Genomic DNA, 24,010 nt, shown 5'->3' with positions numbered 1-24,010 from the left:
ATTTTTCAAATTTTGATCTTAATAATTCTTTTGAGTTCATGACTCCTAGCGCTGGTATTTCTGCACATATGTAAGGGCACAGTCAGGCTGGGTGTTGTTTGTAGCATAAATGGATGTGTGAAGCAAGGGAGTTTGCCATAGGACTACCCAAAGTCTTTTATCACAAATATCACTTTTGATTTCTGAGTGACATAGGAATGTGTAATTTTGTACATGCAGGCATTTTTTCTAAATTCTCCTAACTTGGAATGTGTAAGTATATCATCAAGGCCTGACATCACCTCTGCTTCTCTGAAGTTACTGAAATAAATACAAGAGTCTTCCAATGATAATGAGACATACAAATAAGAGGAAAAGCATGTTTTCATAAAATTTCAAATGCTTTCAATTTGGTCCTCAAGAAAAGGAAATACAGAGGAAAATATCTTCTATTTTGGCTCAGTGAATTTTTTAATATAAATGTGTTACGTACAAAGGCTTTTTTCCCCTGTCTACAATTCCTTTCTTGATCTCATGTAAGAAAATGCACCAGGTGAAAGGAGCAATTGGTCTGAAAATACAGTTGTTACTTTCTGTTTTGTTTTTTTATTTTTTTTTTTTTCATTTTTTCATAATAGTGAACCATTCACTGGGGGAGCAAACGATGATAGAATTATCAGAAAGTCAATTCCCCCCATTTTGTAGTCAGTACAAATCATAAACTGGATACATTAAATACAATTTTCACCCTGTATACAACTAATGCTTTCTTGTATCTAAAAATACCAAAATTCAGTATAATTAAAATCCTTCATGCATATTTTCTTTAGTTAAACATCTGGGTATAAATATTACAAGGCAAAATACATCATTGAAAAAGAGTGGACTTGTCCTTGATAAGTGGTTTCATACTGTAATTCCCCTTGAGAAAACCATTCTACAGTTCAGGCACAAGCTAAATCAATAAACCCTTTAAATTGCTGTTGGGTTATATAGGTTATAGTCATTTTCTAACCTTCTTGGAATGTGTAGTGGTAAATAGAAGTGTCTCCTTTACAGCCGCCTGAAAGACTGACTACTGTTCACTTTGATTGTGGGAATTTGTAACTAATCTCTGCTAGAGCTTAGATTGTTTCTCACAGTCAGACTGCTCTTCAGCAGTCCTTCCAAGTGTTGCAGGAAAGGTTTTTCAAACCAAGTACCTGTACAGGGGGATAAGATCTTCCCCAAGACTCTGTCTGCATTATCTGAGGTCCAGTAACAGGAAAAAAAGCTCAGTTGTTTTATGTTCTCAGTGTTTCCAGAGAAGTGATTAACTTTATTAGCTCCCTCAAGACTTATTAGAGATAAGTTGAATATAGGTTTAAACTAAGTGATATAAGTTATTTAAATAAGTTACTTACCTGATGAGAGATATTTAAGTGCAGTTTGACCATCAGGCTTTTTCCTAGCGAAGGTAAATCCTCCCACCTTTATTGTGCAGGAGACCAGTTTTCAGGGACATGAGAATACATGCAGACTAGGTGTCCTAGATATTTCCATGATCTTTACTTTTCTTGGGTGGGGAATTAGGAGGATTTTTGAAGTTGCACCTAGAATTGTTCAAATTTTCATTAAATTCCTGAATATCTTTTGAATGGAACTCTTTACTTTTTAATTATATATTAATTTTATATGTGAAAACAAATAATCGCCTGAATAAAATGATGAAATCTGATATTTAGGGCATTTAGGAAAATTTAAATTCTGCAATAGCATTTGTAGACTGGAAGTTGGACAGCACACATGTATTAGTATGTGGACAACTCGGGAAATCTCTCCAGGGTGAGATGATGTATGAACTTACATGATCACAGCATTGTTACAGTAATGCTACAGCCTGTTCTTTCCAATTTTTATGTAGTTGTTCTGGAGATCACTTGAGTGAGCATCACAAAAGACAATGAAAAACTTAGAAAAATGTATGACAGTCATGCTAAGAAAAATTCCAAGTATAGACAATTTCACGACGTTATATCTAGCTCAGTTCTGATCTAGTAAAAATGGACTGAATACAGAGTGAAGGAATCTCTTCTTCAGGAGAGAAATGATATTGAATATATTGAACCATCCCCATTGGTTTGTATATATGGCAAATTTCAGGCATGTTTATGTACCATTCCTGGAAAGAAACTTTTGATCCTGCAAAGTGTACTGATGAAGAATTTAGTTGCATAACATTTTTTTCCATTGAATCTGCAATGGAAATGACATTCCAAGCAGGTATGGAACGAGAGAAAAAAAAGAATGTATAGGTGTTCTATGTCAGTTAGATACTCTCTGAGCAGGTTTATTTCACAGAGTTCTTGATGAAGCTGAAGAAGCACTTGTATCGCTGGGATCCTGATAAAAATAAAATCTTTGGCATGAAGTTCCATTTTCCATCTAGAAGACGTAGCAGGTGCTGTCTGCTGATGGAGGCATATGCTGAGGGAAGAGTTAGTGTCTGAGGAAAGGAAAGTCTGTAGGAAGTGAGATAGGCATTTGCTTTCAGCATTTACTTTTTATATCTGCTTATTAACATAGCTGCATTTCAGCAATCCAGAAGGACTTTCTCAACAACAAACACAAATTTACATGAAACTTGTTAAGAACATAGTTCTTCAGCACTTGATTTGCATTCTGTATGTGGTAAATTTAGCTGTTTTTTCTCTGCCCGTGTAGTTCTCAATATAATGTATTCAGAAAATAAGTATTTTCAATGAATTAAAAAGATTGTGATGGGAAGGGGTAGAAACATTTATATTTGCACTTGATAATGCTTTATATCATAAATTTTGCTGTGACCTTTGAAAAACCTCTCAGATATCAGTAGTTCCCACAGAGTCTCTAAAAAGAAAAGGGAGGAGTTGTCAAGTTTCACCGTTCTGTGTCATTTAAAGATTAAGCTGTTATGGAATCAGTGTCCAACTGAAAGTGTGGCATACAGCTGCAGTTTATCTTTTAGTTTTTCCTTCCTCCTTGTCCCAGGAGCATCATAACTGAGTGTAGTGAGTTCTGGCAAACAGGACTATGCAAACAGGAACTGAGTGTGATAAACCTTGGTATGGTCTGTGGATCAATGAGTAACAGCAGAAGAACACCTGCAATGGCTAGAAGGTGTGCTCGCAGTATCACTGAGGGCTGATTTGGTTGTAGGCTTGTAGGGACACCTGATTACAAAAGATTGCAGAGCCTGGCGGGGAGACGATGTAGATAGGAGAGGGGGGAACCATCACATGTTGGTACCACCCAGTGCACAACACTGAGCCCCTTTGGAGAAAGGGCTGTGTCAACTCACTGGAGTGACATTTGGGATCCATCTCAGGGAAGTGCCTGGGGTTTTGGTGTGGCAGTGAGTGTGAAGCTTGTTCTAATGCAGTTGGTCCCTTGATTAGTCCAGATAATAAATTGAAGTTAGCAAGTGCCTCATTACCTGGTGTTCCTTTTCTTCTCATGGCATTCTTGTCTGTTCACTAAGAACGTTTACTCCAGTGAAAGAAATGACCCAGTCATGTTCTGGATTATTCATATATTAAAATGATAGGTGAAAATCCAACAAAAAAATTGTGTTTAGGAAGTGCTTTAGGCACTGGACAAGTAAACACAGTGGGAACACTGATGGCAAGAAGGGAGCAAAATGCATTAATGTCTTCTTATAGACTTTAAGTGTTTTCTGGAATAGAAATGTTAAGTGAAAACCACCAAAGATTTCATTAAGAATTGATCCAAATCTCACCGAAGTCCTACACACTAGTAAGGTAAGTTTCAGAATGGGTGGATGACCTGGTGATTAATAAGTGTAATTCCTACTAGCCTAAAATTTCTATTAGAAACATAAAATTTTATATCCAAGTTTTTGGAAATACAGAATTGTTTCAGAAGAAAATATATGAATGAACCTAATGTAAAAAAGCGAAGCATGCCTGTTTTGCTGTTTTGTCTGTAAACCATTGGAGTCTATCCATTAAAATGTTATTCTGTTCTTTTAGATACATTACTGATGATCGTCAAGCTATAAATATCACAGGCAGTTTTTATTAGACAATTACATTTTATTAAGATTAATTGTAAGAAGACTAACTTCATATAGACTTCATAAAGAGAAGAATCAATATGATTTTAGGTATTGGTTCAATGGGAATAACAGCTGTTAATTTATTATGTATCACTTTTTTTTTTTTAAACTTGAGTTTCAGTACATTTTTGAGGGAAACAGGAAGATGCATTTTACAGGATAAAGAAGTGTTGAAATAATATACGTAGCTCTGTATACCATCTGTTGAAAAGAGGGACACAAAATAGATATTGTGATATATTACAATGTTTTCTGCATACATGTATTTCTGGATAACTTTCTGTGGTTGAATTTCAGAGGACTATATCTATCTTATGCAAATTTGAAATATTTTGGCAAGTGTTAGTTAGAGAAATAATTTTGGTTTTATGTCTCTTTCACTTATTTTTGCATTTCTTGTTCTTAAAAATCTACCTGATTTCTTTTCTTATTTCAGCATTTCTCTATACTGTTTCAGAAGTTAACATCTTTTTGAAATTACCAGTTCTCTTGCTTCCCAGATACTTGTGTATATTCCTCATAATCTGTATTCACTAATTGTTTTAGAGTTTGTTACTCCAAATTTCCCTGACATATATTATGCCAAAAGCAGTATTTTGTGGTTAAGGAGTCAGACATCGAGCAGTGGACATCAAATTCCTCATTTAACCCTCTTTATTGCTTACCCAGGACTTGTCAGATCTTTTCAGCTCTTGAGATATTTCTGACTCTCATTTAGGTTTCAGCTTACTCTTCAGAATTTCATATTTATTTTCTGCTGCTTCTATATCTTCTTTTCCACTTGATGACTTCTGTCCCGTTTCAGTCTTTCTACAATCCACATTCTCTCCTATGGGACCATACCTTGATCCTTAGCAGATAAAACTGTATTTTTCTCTTCAGTTTGACTCTATTTTCTCTTTACTTTCTTCTCTACCTGATGATCATATCACATTGAGAAATGCAAATGAAGTCACATTAGTGGCTAAAGTCAAGATAACAGCTTTGCTTGATTGGTCAATATGTGACCCTTACAAGCAATGCACTTTGGTGTTACTATTTAGATGTATTAAAAAAATAAATTAATTAGATCTGTACAATTCAAGAAAAATTACTATTATGGTAGCAACAAAGCCAAAATCAATTGTTCTCAATAGACTACGGGCCTCCAGTTAAGTACAGCTTACAAGAACATGGACTTTTTTTCCAGAACGTACTTATACGTGATCAGGATTTATGAGTATTTTAAGCAAATTTGTTTGAAGTTTAGTGAGGACAAAGTTTAAGATGTGGATAATAATTTTGTAAGTTATATAATCAGAAGTGAAAAAGACATCCTGAATGCATCAGTGGAACAGTATCATCATTTTGCTACTGCAAATAAAAAAAATAAAAAAGAATTATTTTAATTATTTTTATTATTTTAAAGATCATACAGAAATGAGTTGCAGCATGCATGGTCCTGTGTTTCATACAAGCACAGGATAATAGTATCTTGAGATAATCTGTTTTCACAGTGGAGTGAACAAAGTTAAAGGTGGTTTGATGCCATAAAGACCAATTTAATGGTAAATTGCTCAAAGTTGTCCTTTCTGGCAGAAAATGAACTATACAATTGTTTCCATCTATTCTGCATATTGTTCTAATAGGACTATAAAGGGGTGAAGAGCCAGGGGCAAGGACAGACCTGCTAACAGAATTGCTGAGTGGGTGACTTATGCATTAAAAGGAGCTTGGGTTTCACTTTTCTCATTTTGTATCAGATTGAGTAAAACAAGTATCTAGAAATCCTTCTGCTAGGTAGAACATAATATTCCTACTGTGTTCCCTTTAAAAAGTAGTCTTCTGAAGGGATTTGCAGGATTTTTCTTTCGTATAATATAGCAGATGGACTAAAAAAAAAGAAAAAAGAGGTTTACTGCAGGCAAGCTACCCTCAGGTAGTTCTGAAAAGTTTACCAAGAGTCAAAGACAGATTCTGATATTCCCCTGAATGAAGCTTTAATATTGTAAGACCAAGGATACAATGTCAGAAGAGTCAGCTAAAACTGACAAATTTTCTACTGATGTCTGGGAGCTAGGATAAGAACTTCTATATATTTCTTGTATTATGTGATTTCTGTAACAATTTCTATACAGAAAGAAAAAACTTGTTTTTATCAGGTTACGGATACTGTCTTTTTCAAACAGGCACATGCTTGTTCTGCTACCACCCCAAGCTAGTCAGAAGACAATTTATCTTAGTGCTGACTGTCAGGTAACATGAGATAGTCTTCAGAAGGTCTTGGGCTCTCTGGTGTGCTATGATGCCTTTTCTTTGGAGATTGACCAACAACGTGTTAATATCTATGCTAGTTTTAACCTTTATTTTGTCTTGTTAATTTGGTAGCATCAGTTATGCTACAAGTTCATGTCATGCTCCTGATGCTTTTTTTTTAAGTCTTTTTACAGTTGTGGGACATCCACAATGTAGCACACTTTAGAACATATAATTTGGGAATCATATAAACAATATGCAGTTAATACCTTCTGTTAATAATAGTTTGGGTTGGTGCTATATTGACATATTGAAGTAATATTTTAGAGTGAGATCTCCTGATTGATTTGAAAATTGAATGAAAAGTAACAAATATTCACCCTCAAAGCAAAAGATATGCAGACCTAGCATTCTCTGATTCTAACTGAATACACTTAGTCATTCTAGTCACAGCCAGGTTCAGTAGCAGATAGGACTCTAGTACTGGTGATATTCCTTAATCTCAGATGTCAGAGGGCATAAACAGAAATCTAAATATCTCTTTAAGTGCCTGGCATATTTGAATTCATAGCACCATGAAGGAGAAAAAGGAGACAGGAGACAGTAAAATCGGATGCGGCAGATTTGTTGGCAAGAGTTTCCATGATTCAGGGAAAAAAGTGAAAAAAGGTAAAATATAGTCTGAAAGTTAGGAAACTTTTTTTTTTTTTTCTGAATATTCTGATTTTGCTAGACTGTGAAAATATCTCCCAGAGGTGATGGTAGAAGTTCCCAGGCTTTGAGCCATTGCGAAACTTTTAAAGGGCTGAAACACTGTAAACTGTACTACAGAGAACAGTAAGGTTTCAGCAAGAGATGATAGAATATTCAATAAACCTCTTATTCTTGAATTTCTAAATATCTGTAAGAATGTCTGGAACAATTTTAATCAAATGGAGGGAGGTTTTCATTTCTTCAGTTGAAAAATATTAGTATTTATTTTTTGTAATGATCCATTTTTAATCACACTGGCATCAGAGCTCGTGAAAGAAGAGAGGAAAATTATACTGAACAGACTGTTTTATTCACATTTGAGCAGAAGTAAGACAGAAGTTAGGATGTGAATCCCCAAAACCAAGGACTGAGAGAAGCAGCTTCAAGGGAAGCATATACAAGGGCAAGAGACTAGAATTGGTAAAGATGAGCTATGGGAGGAGGAGGTCCTCTGAGGCAAGGAATGTCTCAAACACTCACACAGTCACGGAGTGGATAATGTGGAATCTGGCTGTGATGAGGCTGCTGGGATAGCACAGGATGCACCTGGAGGAGGAAGCTCTGTGGTGACAGGACGGTTCTGATCTTGTGTATCTTTCAATGACCTTTGCTTCATTATCCATGAAATGCGTATTAAAGTTGACACTCCTGCATATACTAGTTACATCATCCCATGAAGCACCTTACTCCTCCCCATACATGTGATACATCAATATGTGGGTTGACCTAGGGGACAAACCCAATGAAAGGGTGTATAAATTGAGAGGGGTGCAGTAGGGTGGAACAAGGAGTGAAAAAGAAGCAAAGGAACCCGGACCAGTGATATCTATGATTATCTCTCTTCATCTGACTTTTTTTCTTTTTTCTTCTTTTTCCTTATTATTATTAGGTGACGCCAGGCATACCATATCACTTTTCATAATTCATTATATACTTAGTCAATTATCGTGTATCCAAATAGTACATAGCAGGAAATTAATAAATGTCTATGTATGGACTTTGAGACTTGTCTCACTGTTGTCTGCTCTGTGGGGGATTTACGAATCCAAGTTCCTCACTTCCCTTATCTAGGCAGGACATGGCAGCGAGCATCACTTCTGTACTGTCTGTATGTTACCTGTGTGTGTTGGGTGACTGTTGTGATCTGGGTGTTTGTGTAATTCCTACCATACCAGCTGAATTAAGTTGTTATATTCAGCAGCTTTATTCCATCTTCAGTCTTCCACATAAAACATTACCCTGATGATGCTTATTGCCAGGCTTCCTCTGCAGTCAGTGGAAGAGACAAACCTTGCTGGAGAATGATTCACTCCCTAGTCACTGTTTTCCTTGTCTGAAGGGGTTTGTTCCTCTCCATGAAATATCACAAAATATAAACCCGTGTCAGACTGGAGTCAACTTTTGTGCCATAAGGTGTGTAAATTGTTGATGCTGAAGGAGTGCAGAGGCAGCCAGACTGGGCTGCCTTTGTATCATTCACTTAGTGAAGGGACTCTAGATTGATTTAGCAGAAATCACAACTATTTTTTTATTACACTTTACATTATCAATATAATTTTCAGGCTCTCTCAGGTCTCCATAAGTGCATGAGAACACTAATTTTCACACTATTCATAGTTTTGGCTTTTCTCCCTGTCCTAATAAATACTCACAAGATCAGCACTTAACTTACACTGTTCATAAAACATGTACATGGTTGGTCATCAGGCCATGGATTCAAAGCCTCCTTTTTCATTCCTTTGTGTCTCTGAACAATTCAGCAGAGTCGGGATGTAATTTCTAGTGACAGAGAAGATTCTTAGGTGCTTGTGGTGCTGGGTAGCAGTTGGTAAGTAATTTAGGATCTTGATAGTAAATGAAGTGTTAGTCAAGTACCTGAGTCCCCTAACTATTTTTATAATCTTTATCCTGACTCCTTCACATATTAATTTGAAAAATTATTTACTCATATATTAAAAATAATCATTATATAGTTTAGGAATGCAATAAATCTAACTTAGTAGTGTTAGACATTTGAGAAGTGCCACATGACACAAAGTGGGTAGCTTATCATTAGGACAAGCTTCCACAATCAGTAGAAATGTTGAGTGGACTTTGGCAAATCTAGGTTATACTGCTAGCTGATCTCACTGTGCATGTTCTTAACATGATTATAGGATTCCAGTTTGAATTTAACAAGAATATTCCTGTGGCATGTCTCTGACTAGAAACACATTAGTCCCAGGTTTATCTATCTCATCTGTGTGCATGTTTTTATATGTATACATTGTGTGTGTGTGTGCATGATTATGTATATAGAATCAAATGATCTGGCACTAATTTCTCATTTTGTTGCCTCTGGGTTAATAAAAAAAAAAGTTTTACAAGTTCCATTTCTAAAACTTGATTATAGCTGATCAGTGAACTGTTATTAAACAGTGAAATAGACTTTCAGAGGATACCAATTGACAGTTCTGTCAGGTAAAGTAGAAATATTTCAATTTTATATCTACTGAGATAATAGCTTGGAAAGAGACAGTGAATTTTCCTATAGATGTCATGATGTTGGTTGGTTCTTTTGTTATTAAACAGCAGAATAAAATGTAACATTCCAAAACAACTATGAGATCAAATTATACAGCTATCTGAGACAGAAATGATAACCTGACTGTATTGCAAAAGATGCAAATGGATGCAAAGGGCCTGATTCTCTAGCTGCTAGCTCTATAGAAATCAAATATAATGCACCATCACTGCTACCATTTTGTGGGCTATTAAAGTTAGAATAAGTTGGGCACTTCAGTCTTTTTAAGTAGCTATAACCTGCTATAGTCATACACATACTGACAAAGTGATTTTTATTTGAACTGTTAATAAATCAAGCCTGGACCACAAGATTATATATTATTCTCATTAGATAAGGATAGAACATTCCAATCAAATGTTTTGCACAAATTCTGAAGGTCAGGTTTAAAAAAAAAAATTCTCATCTCACCCTAAATCCCCAAGTTTTCTGTTAATTTTTCTTTCTCCCTGTCCACCTGTTCCTGCCCTCCCCTCCACCCCCAACTGCCCCCAGTGTGGAACACAGTGTTTGGATAATGCCCAAATACAAACCATACAATGTAAATGACATTTGAGTATAGAGAAGGGTTGTATCTGACAAAGACTGGATTTCAGAAAAAACTTATCTGCTCATCAGCTCAGTGCTTATATGATTTTTTTTTCCCAGATGTAATTGTTAGTTCAGAATTGACTGAAATCAGATAAAAGTAGTTGAAACTCAGGTTGAATAATATTATAGTACATTATATATATATACACTATGTATTGCATACTTTATTTAGGTAATCTGGTCACTGTTTGTTGATCATCAATAGATTACCTCCCTCACGCTGAATTTCTATATCAAAATGCCCATGTTTAGAAAGAGAGCAAAAAGCAACATTACAGTGCTCTGTTATAAATTATTTCCATCTTGTTTCCTTTTCTTATATTTTTAAAGATTCTTATCTTTAACTTCTAGATATGTTGATTTAAATTGTAATGAATCTTTTTCTCACTTGAACATAAACCAAATTCATGTGTACACATCTGCCACCAAAAAGATCTTCAAAAGATTGTTTTGGAAGCACCTTGGTAATCATGTACTTTGCAAGTGTACTCTGTAAGCAGTATTTACTGTTTATGTTGCATGAAAAGGTATAGAGTATACTCTCTTCTTAACCATTGCTGCTTTAAAAAAATATCCAAACCCATGAGGCTGTGACCTTCTCATCATCTGAACTAATTTCCTTAGATTTTACAGTGGAATATCCTAATCTATTAATTGCAATTAGAGCAAAAAGTTGTTTGTTTTTTTTTTTTTTTTTAAAAGAGTGGCTTTAATATAACTGACAATAGATTTGCTGAAAGAGAACTCTATTTGTTTGTCTCAAACTGCAGATTGTATTCCAATTTTCTGTTTTGTTTTAAGGGTTTGTTTTTTTTTTTTTTTTTTTCCAGTCAGGGACATTTATGTACCATAAATAATTTAAATATTTAGAAAAATTTTGTTTCAGATATGGGCTTTGTAAACCTAGTGGGAAAATAAAATCAATTTTACTTTGTCCTGACAGAATACGTACTGTTCAATGAGAAATAATCTCAATCATTACTTTGAAGACTAAAACCTTAAATTCTAATATTTAAGGAAATAACAGTCAAGAGGTAGAGTGATCTCTGGGACAAAAGTCTTTCTGGTTACTAGATGTTTGTCACTGTTGCATACTGAAAATTAGAATCTGTTGAAATGTTTACTATAATCTATTAAATCATGTCAGTAAGAATAATAGAGGAGTCAAAGGTGACTAATCTTAAAACTGTAAGTGAATATCATTCCCTTGAAAATAAACGATACAGCAATTTACACTGACACTACATCAATAGTCTGATGGTAAAAGTGAAACAACTTGCAATTAGAGTACTACAGATGACCTTAACATGCACAGTGTTGCTAAATTTTTCTGTTTCATAATGAACACGTTCAAAAGCAATTTCATGTGCTAAAATGATAAATATTCATTTTAATCCCAGGTGGATATACTGATAATGACACTTCATTTTGCAGAATGCTGTAACTGGTGTAACCTAATATTCCGAGAACAGATTTATTCTGTTTATAATTACATATTGGATTTCCTAGGAATGGGCTTAATTTCCGATGGCCACATGTAATTATACTGAAAAATGACTAGAGAACCCCCAAAGTTTTTGAAGATTAGAGGATTTCAGAAAGTCACAGTGATTTCATGTTGGTTATGGCAGGGTGGTACAGTGGTGACACATCACACATGCTAAGTCAGCTTCTTCTAGAAATATCCTGTAGTATGAAACTGGCACTCAAGTTCAACATTAGCAATTTATTCAGTTTAGAACTTATTTTTCTGGCTGCAAGAATCCACCCTCCCTCCACACCTACATAACTTGTCACTGAGTTTAACATTTCACTGTTTTTCTACTGAAGTTCCTTCTCTTACTTTCTCCGGTATGGTGAGGGATGATTCCACCCTTCTTAAAGGCCCATATGCTTCATTCAGGCAGGTAGATATAGATAGGTGTTCTTTCAATTTAAACATTCTCTGACTTCAGAGGAATTATGCTGATTAAATCTTGTTGATATCTGGTCCAATTGCTTTACATCTTGCAGTTTTTTCTTAATTAGACAGATCATCTTGTTAATTTGTCAAATTCAGAGGAGTTTGCTAATATGCATTAGGACAAAGTTCTGTATTTGTGATATGTTTTGTAGTTGATGTGTTTTCAAATATGAAAGAAATGTTACTATGTTGTGGTGAAAATATTTTTTTTTTAAATCTAACATTAGTTTCAGAAAATACTCTATGCCTTTCTTACAATAGTACAGCTGCAGACTATGTGTGTGCTGATGCAGAAAAGTGACTTTACTTCTAGAATAGCCTACCTATCCATGCTTACAATTATATTGCATATATGTGTGTGAAACCTTTTCCAAAGAGCGCTTATCACATATGTGGGAGACTAAAATTCGGTTATTTAGAAATCAAGAAGGGAAGAATATAAAAGCAGTTGACCATGGATCTTTTCTTAAATCAAATTCTTATAATCCTGTTAATATTAAGGAAATGTAAATGTGAAGATATATTCAGTTTTGTGGGAGAGTATGAGAGTTCTTGAATAATCCAAGTGATTAATGATTAGATCATCATACTTACGAATTTACTTTTTGTTCACTTGAGTTGCAATTTTTTGGTCTAAATGGTGCACATTTGCAACGTAGAAACTGAGGTAACCAAAATAGATGGGCTAATCTGAGGGTTTATTGGTTATCACACAGGTGCAGAGTTCAATTTTACTGTCTTCGAATACATGGGCACTGTTCTTGGACACAATGCTGAGTCAAAGCTTGATATCAGAGATAATATTGTCCAGAATTTAGAAACATTGAGGACCTAATAGTTAATAGATCCGGTAGCTGTGTCTTGTATCTTCATTCTTCTTTCGGGCTTTTGAGTTTTTTTTTTTTTGTGTGGTTTTTTTTTTTTTTTGTGTGTGCTTTTTTGTTTTTGTTTTCTTTGGGTTTTTTTCATATATAATTATATTCTAATAATTCTGAGGGTTTGGTTTTCTTTGTGACTCATTGGGTGTGGTAAATTGGTTGTTAACTTTTGGTCTCCTCTTCCCTGCCCAGTGTGTCATAGAAGATAATATGAGGGGAAGTAGAAGTGCACGCATAGTTTATATTAAATTTAATTTAAAAATTCGGGAAATGTGTTAGTTCATGCAAATTGGTATGTATCAGTATTTATAAAATGATAGAGTGAAACCTGTGCCAACTGAATACTCATGGGGCAGCATAATTGGCTGCCTGGGACAGATGGCTTTTAAATGCTCTAGCTAAACTGGAATTGGAGGAGGGTGTTACTTTAAAGTGATTGTTAAAACTGTGTTACTGCTGACAGGTAATTTTTTTAAAAAAATGCAGGGTTTAACTTTAAACAAAAGCATGACATTTCAATGGAAAAGAGACCATCAAGCCTAACACACTTTTTGTGATGCATAAAGAGGAAGGGAAGTGATGACCTTATTGAAACTGCTTGATTACTTTAGCAGGAGGAAATTCCTCCTTGACCTCTGTTCCTCTGCAGATTAAAATGGGAGTATTCTCTGAAGCTTGTCAGGCTGATTACACATAATGTTGTTACTGTTGAGGTGATCCAACTCTTTTACAGTGATGTATAACTTGTTTAAAATCACGAATAGTGGTAATAAAAAAAAGCTATAGGTGTTTCTATATAAAACTTAATGCAAGATTATTATATTTACATAGCATGTAATGACCAGAATGCTAATATCTATCAGGTATTCTAGTATTAGCCACATTTAATTCATATAGGTTATTTCATTCAGTTTGATAGAACAATTTGAACCAAACCCTCTGTGTAAATAGTGTGAAATTCTGGAAGGTTCATGACCTCAGTATATAGATTTTTCCTGTAAACCCATGAGGAGTCTGACTCCATGACCTCTATCTGAGATAATTTATTTTTGATAGTCTTAGTTATCCATACCAAGGATAAACAAATTACTTCAGAGTGCTGTTTAGTTACTGGTAACATAGCTGAGTCCTGGCATTGTCTCCTTACACGATGTCACCTCATGACTTCTTACAGTCATTCTCAGAGGTTCTTCTTGTTCCTCCCACTAAATCTACATCTCTTCCATTCCTCTGGTTGATGTTCATAATTGAAATGGTCTGAAACCACAGTTTCTTGAAATAAAGTTCATCCACATACTGAAAGAAAAGGCAAAATTTATCAAGAGGATAAAATGTTTTACTGATAGTCAAGATTTTCATCTACCAGTTACAGAATGTATTAGAAAGATTTTAGTTCTTGTTTTACCATCCTAGGAAAACATCACAATGGTTTTTTTTTGGGGGTGGGGGAGAAAATATCTTTCCTCTTTTTCTTTTCAAATCTTTCCCCTAAAAATTTCCTTCTACTGGAAAATAAAACAGCTGACCTAGCAATTGTGCCGAAGATCTTCACTGAAAGTGTTGAGTGCTACATTGCAGACCAAAACATCTATGTTCTTATTTTGCAGCAACAAGGAGAAATTGGAGATATTTTGTGTTTCATTAGAGATACAAAGTCAATGAACTCTACACATTTTAATTTGCAATATTCTGTCAAAGCTGAATATAATTATTGCTGAAACTTCAATATAATGTTAAGACTATTTGCCTAAAATCTTGTGTGATGAAAGAGATGTTTTATTCACTTTCATCTCTTCTAGGTATCCAAAGTATCATTTAATATAGAATAGTTTTCTTTTTTCCTAAATCTATCCTATTTCATGAGCTGTTGCTAAAATAGATAGGACTGATATTAGGTAGCATGTTTAATTTGCTTTGCTGAGATTCGTTTCTAAAATGTATATTGAAAATCTATTAAAAGAACACTAAGATTCCTGTTTAACTCCAAGATCTTGGTTCCAATAATAAAATAGTACTTTGTTGCAGAGTTGAGGTTCTGTTTTTCCCCTTCTTAGAACCAGAGTTACAGCAAGGAAAAAAAAATAAAAATAAAAATAATAGAACTAAGTTGTAGAAAGAATGAATGTTTCAATTCACTGATCAGTCTTCCTTAAAATGACAGTTTTAAATCAAAAAGTGTTTTAGTTTAGAATTAACTGTAATGTTTGCTTTTTTCCTGACATAGAGTATGAGTTGGATCAGTATTTAATTCAACGTAAAACAGTATGTTTTGGATTCATTGCATTGTGGATTTTATAAAAACTTTAAAATGTATACTTACATTCCAAGTAAAAATTACCATCTAGAAAAGGATAGAATATTTTGGCTTATCCATTAATTAATAATTAGATTTGATTGCTCTTAGTATATTTGTCAGTTCTAGTTTATACTGTAAGTGAGGAGAAATTGTGGAATAAAATACATTTTACAAACTTAGAATAGACCTGAATCATCCTTCCCTCAAATTACTGACTGTCACAAAAGTTAATACTTCAAAAGTTTTGCTTGGTTTCTTGCATGGGATACCTTTAAAAACAAGAATATTCTCACGCTATGTACCATCACTCATGTTAAATACGTCCTTTCTGTCTCCTATTCATCACAGATGCCATTTGAAGTGTTTCAGTCTGATAATTTGCATACTCAGATGCAGCACATCATTTTGACATGTAAAACATCTATTATTCTGTTAAGAGAAATCAAATTGCTATATAGGTGACCAGGGGGGAGACTCCAATTTGGAATCTGTATAGAGTGTTGGAATTAATTCAATTTGGATGAACTAAGACTGTTTTCAAATGCATTGAGTAATGTTTTGAGATCTCATGCTTGTATTTTCTGTGTTAGACAGGGCTATGAAGAACTGGAAAGACAGCTGAAAGAAGTTTTTAAGGAAAGGAGCAATATACTTCGTCAACTGTCGAAGACTTCTAAAGAACTTGAGGGAATTAAAGTAAACCTCCAGGTTAGGTTCTCTCTCAGTTTCTGCAGAATTACTTACCTTGACTTTTTCATATTGGTGTCTACTTATTAACAAAAAATGTGGTGTTTGTTTTCTGTTTTGAAAATATGTGAATAATTACTGTTTTGCTGATGTTGTACTTAGCATAAACCCAATGTTTTAATGGGAAACATATTCCGAATGAGTTGGGCCCTTGTCCACTTAATCAACAAAATAAAATATGAAAATAGAGCATAGTAGCACAAAAAAGGAAAGGAAGGAAAAGTAAGAAGCTGTTTTAGCGGAGTTACCACACATTTGTCCTGGCAGCTACTATAAAGGATTTCCTTTGCTGTTGCAGGATGCATCTTTGCTGATGAGTTACGTACACTCAGCCTTATTTAGCTGCTCACTTTACCTACCTGACACACCACCTACATTGACTGACTGGATTTACTGCAGGCCATTACATTACAATTTTAGCTGACAAATTGTACTAGATGAGCCTGCAGCTAGCACTGAGACACCTGTGCATTTAACTTTTGGGTATCATGAGTAGGCTAAAAGGGCAATAGTTAGATTAACTCTGCAGTCAAATCAGCTCCTCAGAGTGAAAAGTAGATTAAAAATCATGCTCTGGATTTGAGGTCCTGATATCACCAGACGTTCACTTCACAGTACGACTTTCTTTTCTAGTTGCAATCTGTTGGTCTCCTAAAAACATTCAGTCTCATCAGCTGAGATTTGTCTCTTTATTTTATGCCATTTTAAAGGACAGTATTTTTCTGACATTTCATTTTAATCTTCATGTTGATATAATCTAAATGGGAAAAATGTAAGGATTAGAATCCCTGTATTTTACCTTATCTTACCTATATTCACAGAACACTACTGGTAATGTGTATCAGTACAGTGCTATATTATATTGATACATTACATTGTCTTATATTCTAGGCTTCTCTGGTTCTAAATAATGTCAACTCTGGAATTTTTTTTTTTTTTTCGAGTGCTTTACCACTCTTTCTTATTGTAAGGGTTTTCTTCTTACTGTTTAGAGGAATGTGCTTCTCCTTGTAACAAAGGTATTTTAGGATGGGATTTTTTATGCAGCACAGTTCAAGGTTAGTATTCAGCAAAATTATGAGCTATTTTGGACTCAATGCTGCAGAGATCCAGATATAGGCAAAGAGCTGTAGTATTGTCTTGTGTGTATACACACTTATCTTTGTCATACAATTTTAATGCTTTTAGTCATTTGTTTGTTTCTAAATCTAATTATTTTATTTGATTAGCTCTTATTTAATATTTGAAAAACAGGCGTGTACAGTTAGCTGTGCTGAGTGATGGTAAAAGAAAAGTCAGGCTATTCCTTTGTACCTTGCAAGCAGTAATATCTGTAATTCATCAGGAGCATTTTATTAAAGAGGATCAAATAAATCATTTCACAGATGAATAATATTAAATATCCCTGTGGTAATAGAGTTTTTCCTTTGCTATCAGTCTTTGAGAAATGATGAAGCATCAGCCAAAAATGATGTGCAGAAACTTCTGGAACTGGGCCAAAAACAAAGGTAAGGCCCCACCTCCTCTCTTCTCTTTCTGTTTCCAGACTGAAAACTGTCAGACAAGGAGATTCTATTTTTACTTTTACTTTAATCTATAAACAGTGTTGTATTCCAGAGTCTGATGAGGATAATAGTAAAATAAAGGCAGTGAATGTTGTTTTGGGAAGCTTTTGAAACAAATTATGTATTTGCTGATATTGGACATATGTTAGGAAAACATACTACAATGCTGCAGCAAGATATGTGCTAAAGAAAGGGATTATTAATTTCTCAGGAAGGTCTAGTCATTAAAATTTTTCTTAAAAAGAATAAAATTAGAAGTTTTAGAAAATTACTTGTGGATGGTGGTGCCCAGTTAATTAAATTACTCAAGTATCTCAAACTCTGAATTTGGAGATGATCATATATATTTATTCAGTCCTCTTAATTAAAGATTCATACATATGTAGACACTTAAAATCACTAGTCATTGTGTAAATGTAGGAATACTTGCACTGGATATCTGTGAGGAAGGCAGGAGGAGAGAGAGGTATTCTCTTTAAAGTATTAATTGAGCACTTAAGTAATAATGAGTTTCCATGGGTGGGAATGCAAGTTTCCAGCCTGGTCCTCAGTCTCAAATCCCCTAGTCCTTCATCAAAAGTAATTCCCATCATTATACTTCTCTTAATTCTTGAAAGTCAGACCACCAAATAACAACATCAGTACAGTTTTAATAGCAAGGAAACATGACTAATATCAGGATTACTTTCGCTAGAAACATTATTATATAATGAATGCATCTATACTTCATATTTTTTCCTTAGGAAAAAAATATTTTAAAAACTTAATAAAGTTCATACTACTTTAACTGTTAGTAATGCAATACGTAAATCCCATGGCCATCTTATTGTTGATATTGTATTTAATAAAGGTATGTATGAAACGACATTGTTATAGAGAAGTCTTCTGATAAAACAACCTTCAGTTCTTCAATACACAATGAATAAGATCCATAATGCAACACCTATAGAAGTTCTCATTTTTACTGTGACAGAGAAGGATCAGAAACATAAGGATCTTTCAGGTATTCCAGTCATATCTATTAAATGATGAAATCAAGACTTCAGCTAATGTCCTAGTTAAACACTTAAATGGCTTAGGAGCAACTAAAGGTATATGTCTCAGCACCAAAAGCTGCCCTTGTCACAGACTCCATCCTTCACACACAAATGTGTTTTTGTAGTGGCTTGATTGTTGTGCAGCTTTTATGAAATAAATAGATTAATTGATTAAATGTATTAATGGACTGCTTAGTAAATAGATCTTAGTTGCATATGGGAAAATTGAGTCTGCTAAGGGACAATTTTACTACATACTACAAGTATTCTTCCTAACCTTCTTTGTAAACCACCCTTTAAAATCTATCAAGGTCCATGCAAAAGTACATGTTGACTTTTGCTTCTAAGGAATTCAGCTATTGTGTATAGTGCACAACATCGGGGTTCCCAGAGATAGACCCTGGATCCCTGCAATATTCTGTGAGCAGCCCTCACCCTCCTTCAGAAAATGAAAGGCTTTTACAATATACTCAGAGAAAATGCCTTGGAGCTACTGCAGGTACTTGACAACTGTTTACAGGCTTACTGGAATTTACTTCCAGAGAGGTGTGGAATTTCACTGTAAGAAGGAGGTGTTAAAAATGTGCCAGGGAATCTCCCTCATAGAGCTTCACTAAGGAAGACCCACAGTTTATTTCCCAAGAGCCTCAGGCTGTACTTCATCTGGAGTAAACGAAGAACAGTGAACTTAATGTTTTGCTTAAATCTATTGTATTTGAACAAAAATTCAAAATATATTAAGTATTAATTTTATGATCTTCTTTCTTTGGACAAACATGAGCTGTGTTTGGTCTGTGAGCACAACTTTGATTATTCTCTACAATGGTGGATGATACAGTAAAGTTTAGAGTGCTAGAATCTCAGGTTGTGTAAGTAGATGTAATTCTGCTGACTTCAAACTAGATTTTTTTTTTTTTTTATCTCCTTTGTCTGAATTGATCAGTACTTCCCAAGTTGCAAGTAAAACATGGTCACTATGATGCCTCAAGTGTTATTCTTTCTGTGTACCATCAGGACTTTGGAATGATTCCATCTGTTTGTACGATAACAAAGCTGTATTGTGCTGATTGTGCACTGATTTCATTCTGCTCAATCACTATTTCAGTTAAATCTGTTCTGTACTAATGTTGCTAAAATTTCTAAAAGAAGTATAGTTACCAGCTAACAAGATGATCCATCAGCTCACAAGTTCTGTTCTTGTATGAACTAGATAATTTCCATTCCAGTTTAGTTTTCACTGAGCTAGATTGTATTATCAGTGTGTAAATCCAGTTCTGTATTGGTCTTCTGCGAAGGTTTATCCATGCAAGCAACAGCCCACAAAAAGCTCTGCAGCTGTTCTGAAATATGTCACTTCCGTAATTTGCCACAGCTATAAAGTGCATCATATGCTGTGGGTAGAAAGGTGGTCAGCATTGGATCTCAGCCCACTGTACTTCTCACAATTTGGAGAAATTCTCTGACTGCATCAGTAATGCAAAGGAGGCTTTTGATTCAAATAAAGTCCAATCTAAGCAATTATACTCTTGGATTTTTTTCTTGTATGTCAGAATCTTCCACTGAATTTTGTGTTGCTTGTCTCTAGAACGAGCCAGGTCAAGGTTGAATTTTATCAGAGCAGTATTTATTTATTTATTTTAAAGCATGTATAAACTGGTTCTTATTGATGATAGTATGGTTCCATTTTGGTGCATTTCAGTGTCCCACTTTCCTTACTTTTTTGGTGCCAATCCTTTTGCTAGAAATTATACACTGACAGATGTTTTGCACAGCAGGCTATTCAGTAGATGCAAAAGGTGGCCAATTTCCATCAGAGATAATTTTTGTATTATGTTGGCACTATAGTTCATGGGTTCATTATGATTTTATTAGCAAGACTCATAGACACAGTGTATCTGTCTGTTACTCTGAATAATTAAAGGTGCCTTTTCTTGAATCTGAAGAATTATTTCATAATGGACACTTGTGTTGAAGTTTGTGTTCTGTGTTTTCAACAAACTAGGGAAGAAATGAAATCTCTCCAGGAGGCCTTTCAAAAGCAGCTTAATGAGGCAGCTGAGAAAGCAGAAAAACAGCAGGCTACTGTGAGTGATTCCCCGTCTCTCTCATTATTTTTGTTTGGGTTTTTTTCTGCCTTTTTTTAGTCCTTCTGCCTTGAGAATTTGTCATTAGCTCAAATAACTTTCTATGTAAAAAATTTAGATTTCAAGGATGTGTTAGTACTCTACAAGCTTCAGAAAAAAGGAGCGGAATTAAGTTTAAATGTTCAGAAGTGCTAAGATCACTGTCTTCACTAATTTATGTGGGATTTAAGTGTATGTATACTTCTGGAGATTTGGGACTGGACACTTGGGCCCAAATACTTTCCCTGGTGAGTTTGTCTTTATGGACCCTCATGTCTCATCTATACTGATGTACACTATCATGCATACATTGACTATTTTGAAATCACGACTGGTTTTCAGCAACAAAATAGAAGTACAGTGTCCGATTTTGACCACAGTTGGTCTAATTATCTCCACAAGAAGGTCTTAAGTCCCATTACGATTTCAAGCTTTAATGAAATTCTGTTTCTGGATGTATTGTACAATAGGTTTGGGTTTTGTGTAGCACTGTAATGTTGTTGGGCATAAATAACCACATGTTGCTATTGCACAAAAAAACCCCAAAAAGTTGAATCATGTTTTCTGTGTAATCTTAAAATGCAAAAAAGAAATGTTTCTTATGTTGGTTAGTATTCTTATAACATGAATGTCACAGAGCATAAATTGACTAGATAATATCCAGAGGTCCCTTCAGACCTCAGATGTTCTATCATTCTAACTCTGGTCTTGAAAACAAGCTTCTAGAAGGCTTTATAGAATTATGTTTGGTTTCATATTGTATAATTACTGGTTTATTTAGTAAGATTTTACTGTCTTCCAAGCTCACAATACAAGGGTTTCTCCAAGACAGAGGTTTAAAAATAATTACTAAATTTAACAAATATTTACAAATGCCTTCTTTTGTATGAATGTGATTCGTGTGTGGCTTTATGTCCTTGGTGAACAAGATCTGAGTTCATGCCTTTCGTGAACAAGATGTGAGAGTGCATGTTTTACATGCTACCTTCTAATTAGAAAGATCTTGATTTTGAACGATAGTATTCCTTTTGCAGGTTTCTTTCAATTAATGTGATTTTCAAAAACATTTTTTCCCCTTTGTTGCTCAGACGTCTGAAGGGTAAAGATACTGTTTTAACTGTTCTTGTGTCCCCCACAAAATATACTCAGTGAATTTTCAGTACTTTTACTTTTGTCTAGAGACTAAAACCCCTCTTTTGTTCTTGAGGGCAGAAAAAGAAGTAAACTGAATGCTGTAGCAAACTTGAAAAGGATAGCTTATTTTGGGGGTCTTTCTTAATAGCTGGGGCAGCATGCAGACAGAATGAAAAAAAAAATCTACACTTGTTTTAAGACGGTTTCAAACTGAGGGAAGTTATATAGTCCCAAAATAGGAAAAAATGAGAACCTAGTTGTCTCTGCTAAGTACTCAGTACATGCTGGTTGAACTTGTCTTTTTCCAGGTGCATGGACACATTCCTGCTAGCTTTATCAGCACAATTAGTTCTAGTCTTACAAATTAGAGGTGGAAAACATATTTCATTATTTAATCTCTCTATTAGATTGTGATATTCAAGACTAATTCATTTGTGGGTTAAATAAATCTCAGGTGTAGTGAAAAGATTATTGGCTCTGTTGTTCTTTGTGATATAGTGGATTTTTTTAACTAGAAGAGCAGTGCCTTGTGTAAATTAAGTCCACACCCTAGAACTGGGAAAGAGCACAAGATTTGTTCCATACAAGTCAAACAAAATCTACTGTTAAATGTAAGCAAAATTATTACCTAGAGCAGAAGCCAGGAAAAACCCCTCTGAGTTTCTAACAGAACTTGGCTTGGAATGTTATCATCTGGTTAGAGAAACTGAATTCTTGAGCTGTATTCTAAAGCTTGACAATAATAGAATATTAAATTTGCCACTGATTTTAAGGAAATCGGAACTGTGTCCTTGGTTTGTGACATTTATTTCTTTATGCCTCAGGGTACAATGTACATAATGAAGCTCAACAATACATTGAGACTGAATGAATATTCAAAAAGTGCTTCAGGATCCTCAGATGAAAGCTGCAATAGAAATGGAAATTAATATTATTTCTGTCACAGAAGGTTATTTTATACCAGGTTTCTCCATGTTTTTCACATTTTTCTGAAAGTAATATGAATGATACGAAAGGAGATCTAGGTATTTTGAGACAAGCCTAGCTACAGGATGGGACCTTGTATTTAATTCTAATTTAATGAATTGTGAGTCTTGTTTTTAATCCAATTTAAGCACATTTTATTCTACAGGATTTGGTGAAGTAAATCTTGATTTTCATCAGAGTAAATAAAAATAGAATTACATTTCTCAAAGACAGATGAGTAAAACACTCGAAGGGGATTGGAAATATATATTTCTTTTCTGCACTTGCTAAAGAGGCATAGTACAGTGCTAACTGTGTGTTAATTGGCTGTATATATTCAACAGGAAACATCTGCCTGAAGGTGTTCTTTGTTAGGTAAATGCAAAGGTGTAAGTAAGAATTTAGAAGAATTAAGCAATATTACATTTAAAATAACCTGAAAAGTATTGGAGGACTCTGACGAAACAAAAAGAACAAAGGAGATGTCACGGCAATACATTACACTTTGCATCCACATCTTGTGCAATGTATGGCAAGACTTTCCACTACCAGTTGCACAAATGATTCATCAGAAACACTGTTATCAATGTAATTGTGCACGCTTATCCATTTTATCGGCCCTTTAAAACTAGAGAAGCCAAGAATGGCAGGCAGTTAAAAAATTGGTGTTCTGAGGACCTGCTGACATGTTGATAGGTACAGCCTCTTGGAGAGCAGCCAGGGGAGCTGCTGCTAGGTAGTAACAACTTTCTGAGGGTAGAAGCAGCAGCTTAGGCTTGCGGAAACAAAAAGGACGTGTAAAGATATTCCTGTCCTTTACAGCACTGATCATGCTGAGGACAGACCTTAGCAGGAGCGAGCACTCCCATTCTGTATTCTTTGTATTCTGCACTGGTAGCACTAACACATGAAGAACAGCAACCAGTCCATCTCAGGACAGGTCTTTTCTGGAAAATATATTACAGACATCAGATAAATTTACACCTTTTGTTTCCGCTGCTCTACCGGGGATAGTAAAATGTGTGGAGGAATGGTAGTTACGATAAGGAAGGTTTAAATTTTAGAGTAGTGCTTTGTTGCACAG

The 24,010-nt window shown here is 34.7% G+C and overlaps 1 protein-coding gene across 4 annotated transcripts in view; it reads left to right on the top strand.

Moving 5' to 3' along the window:
* Nucleotides 1-24,010, top strand: part of LUZP2 (leucine zipper protein 2) — a 280,149-nt gene that overhangs the window by 143,804 nt on the left and 112,335 nt on the right. For all 4 annotated transcript variants that reach the window (XM_042784716.1, XM_033006825.2, XM_033006828.2 and 1 more), the window contains 3 exons: nucleotides 15,945-16,062; nucleotides 17,539-17,609; nucleotides 20,706-20,787. In XM_042784716.1, coding sequence (XP_042640650.1) covers nucleotides 15,945-16,062; nucleotides 17,539-17,609; nucleotides 20,706-20,787 — 271 coding nt within the window. The remainder of the gene's footprint in view (nucleotides 1-15,944; nucleotides 16,063-17,538; nucleotides 17,610-20,705; nucleotides 20,788-24,010) is intronic.

This window comes from Tyto alba, unplaced genomic scaffold (genome assembly GCF_018691265.1).
Source record: "Tyto alba isolate M040663 unplaced genomic scaffold, T.alba_DEE_v4.0 Super-Scaffold_8, whole genome shotgun sequence".
Classification (NCBI taxonomy): domain Eukaryota; kingdom Metazoa; phylum Chordata; class Aves; order Strigiformes; family Tytonidae; genus Tyto; species Tyto alba.
The sequence above is the reverse complement of the archived record's forward strand: the minus strand, read 5'-3'. Positions and strand labels throughout refer to the sequence as shown.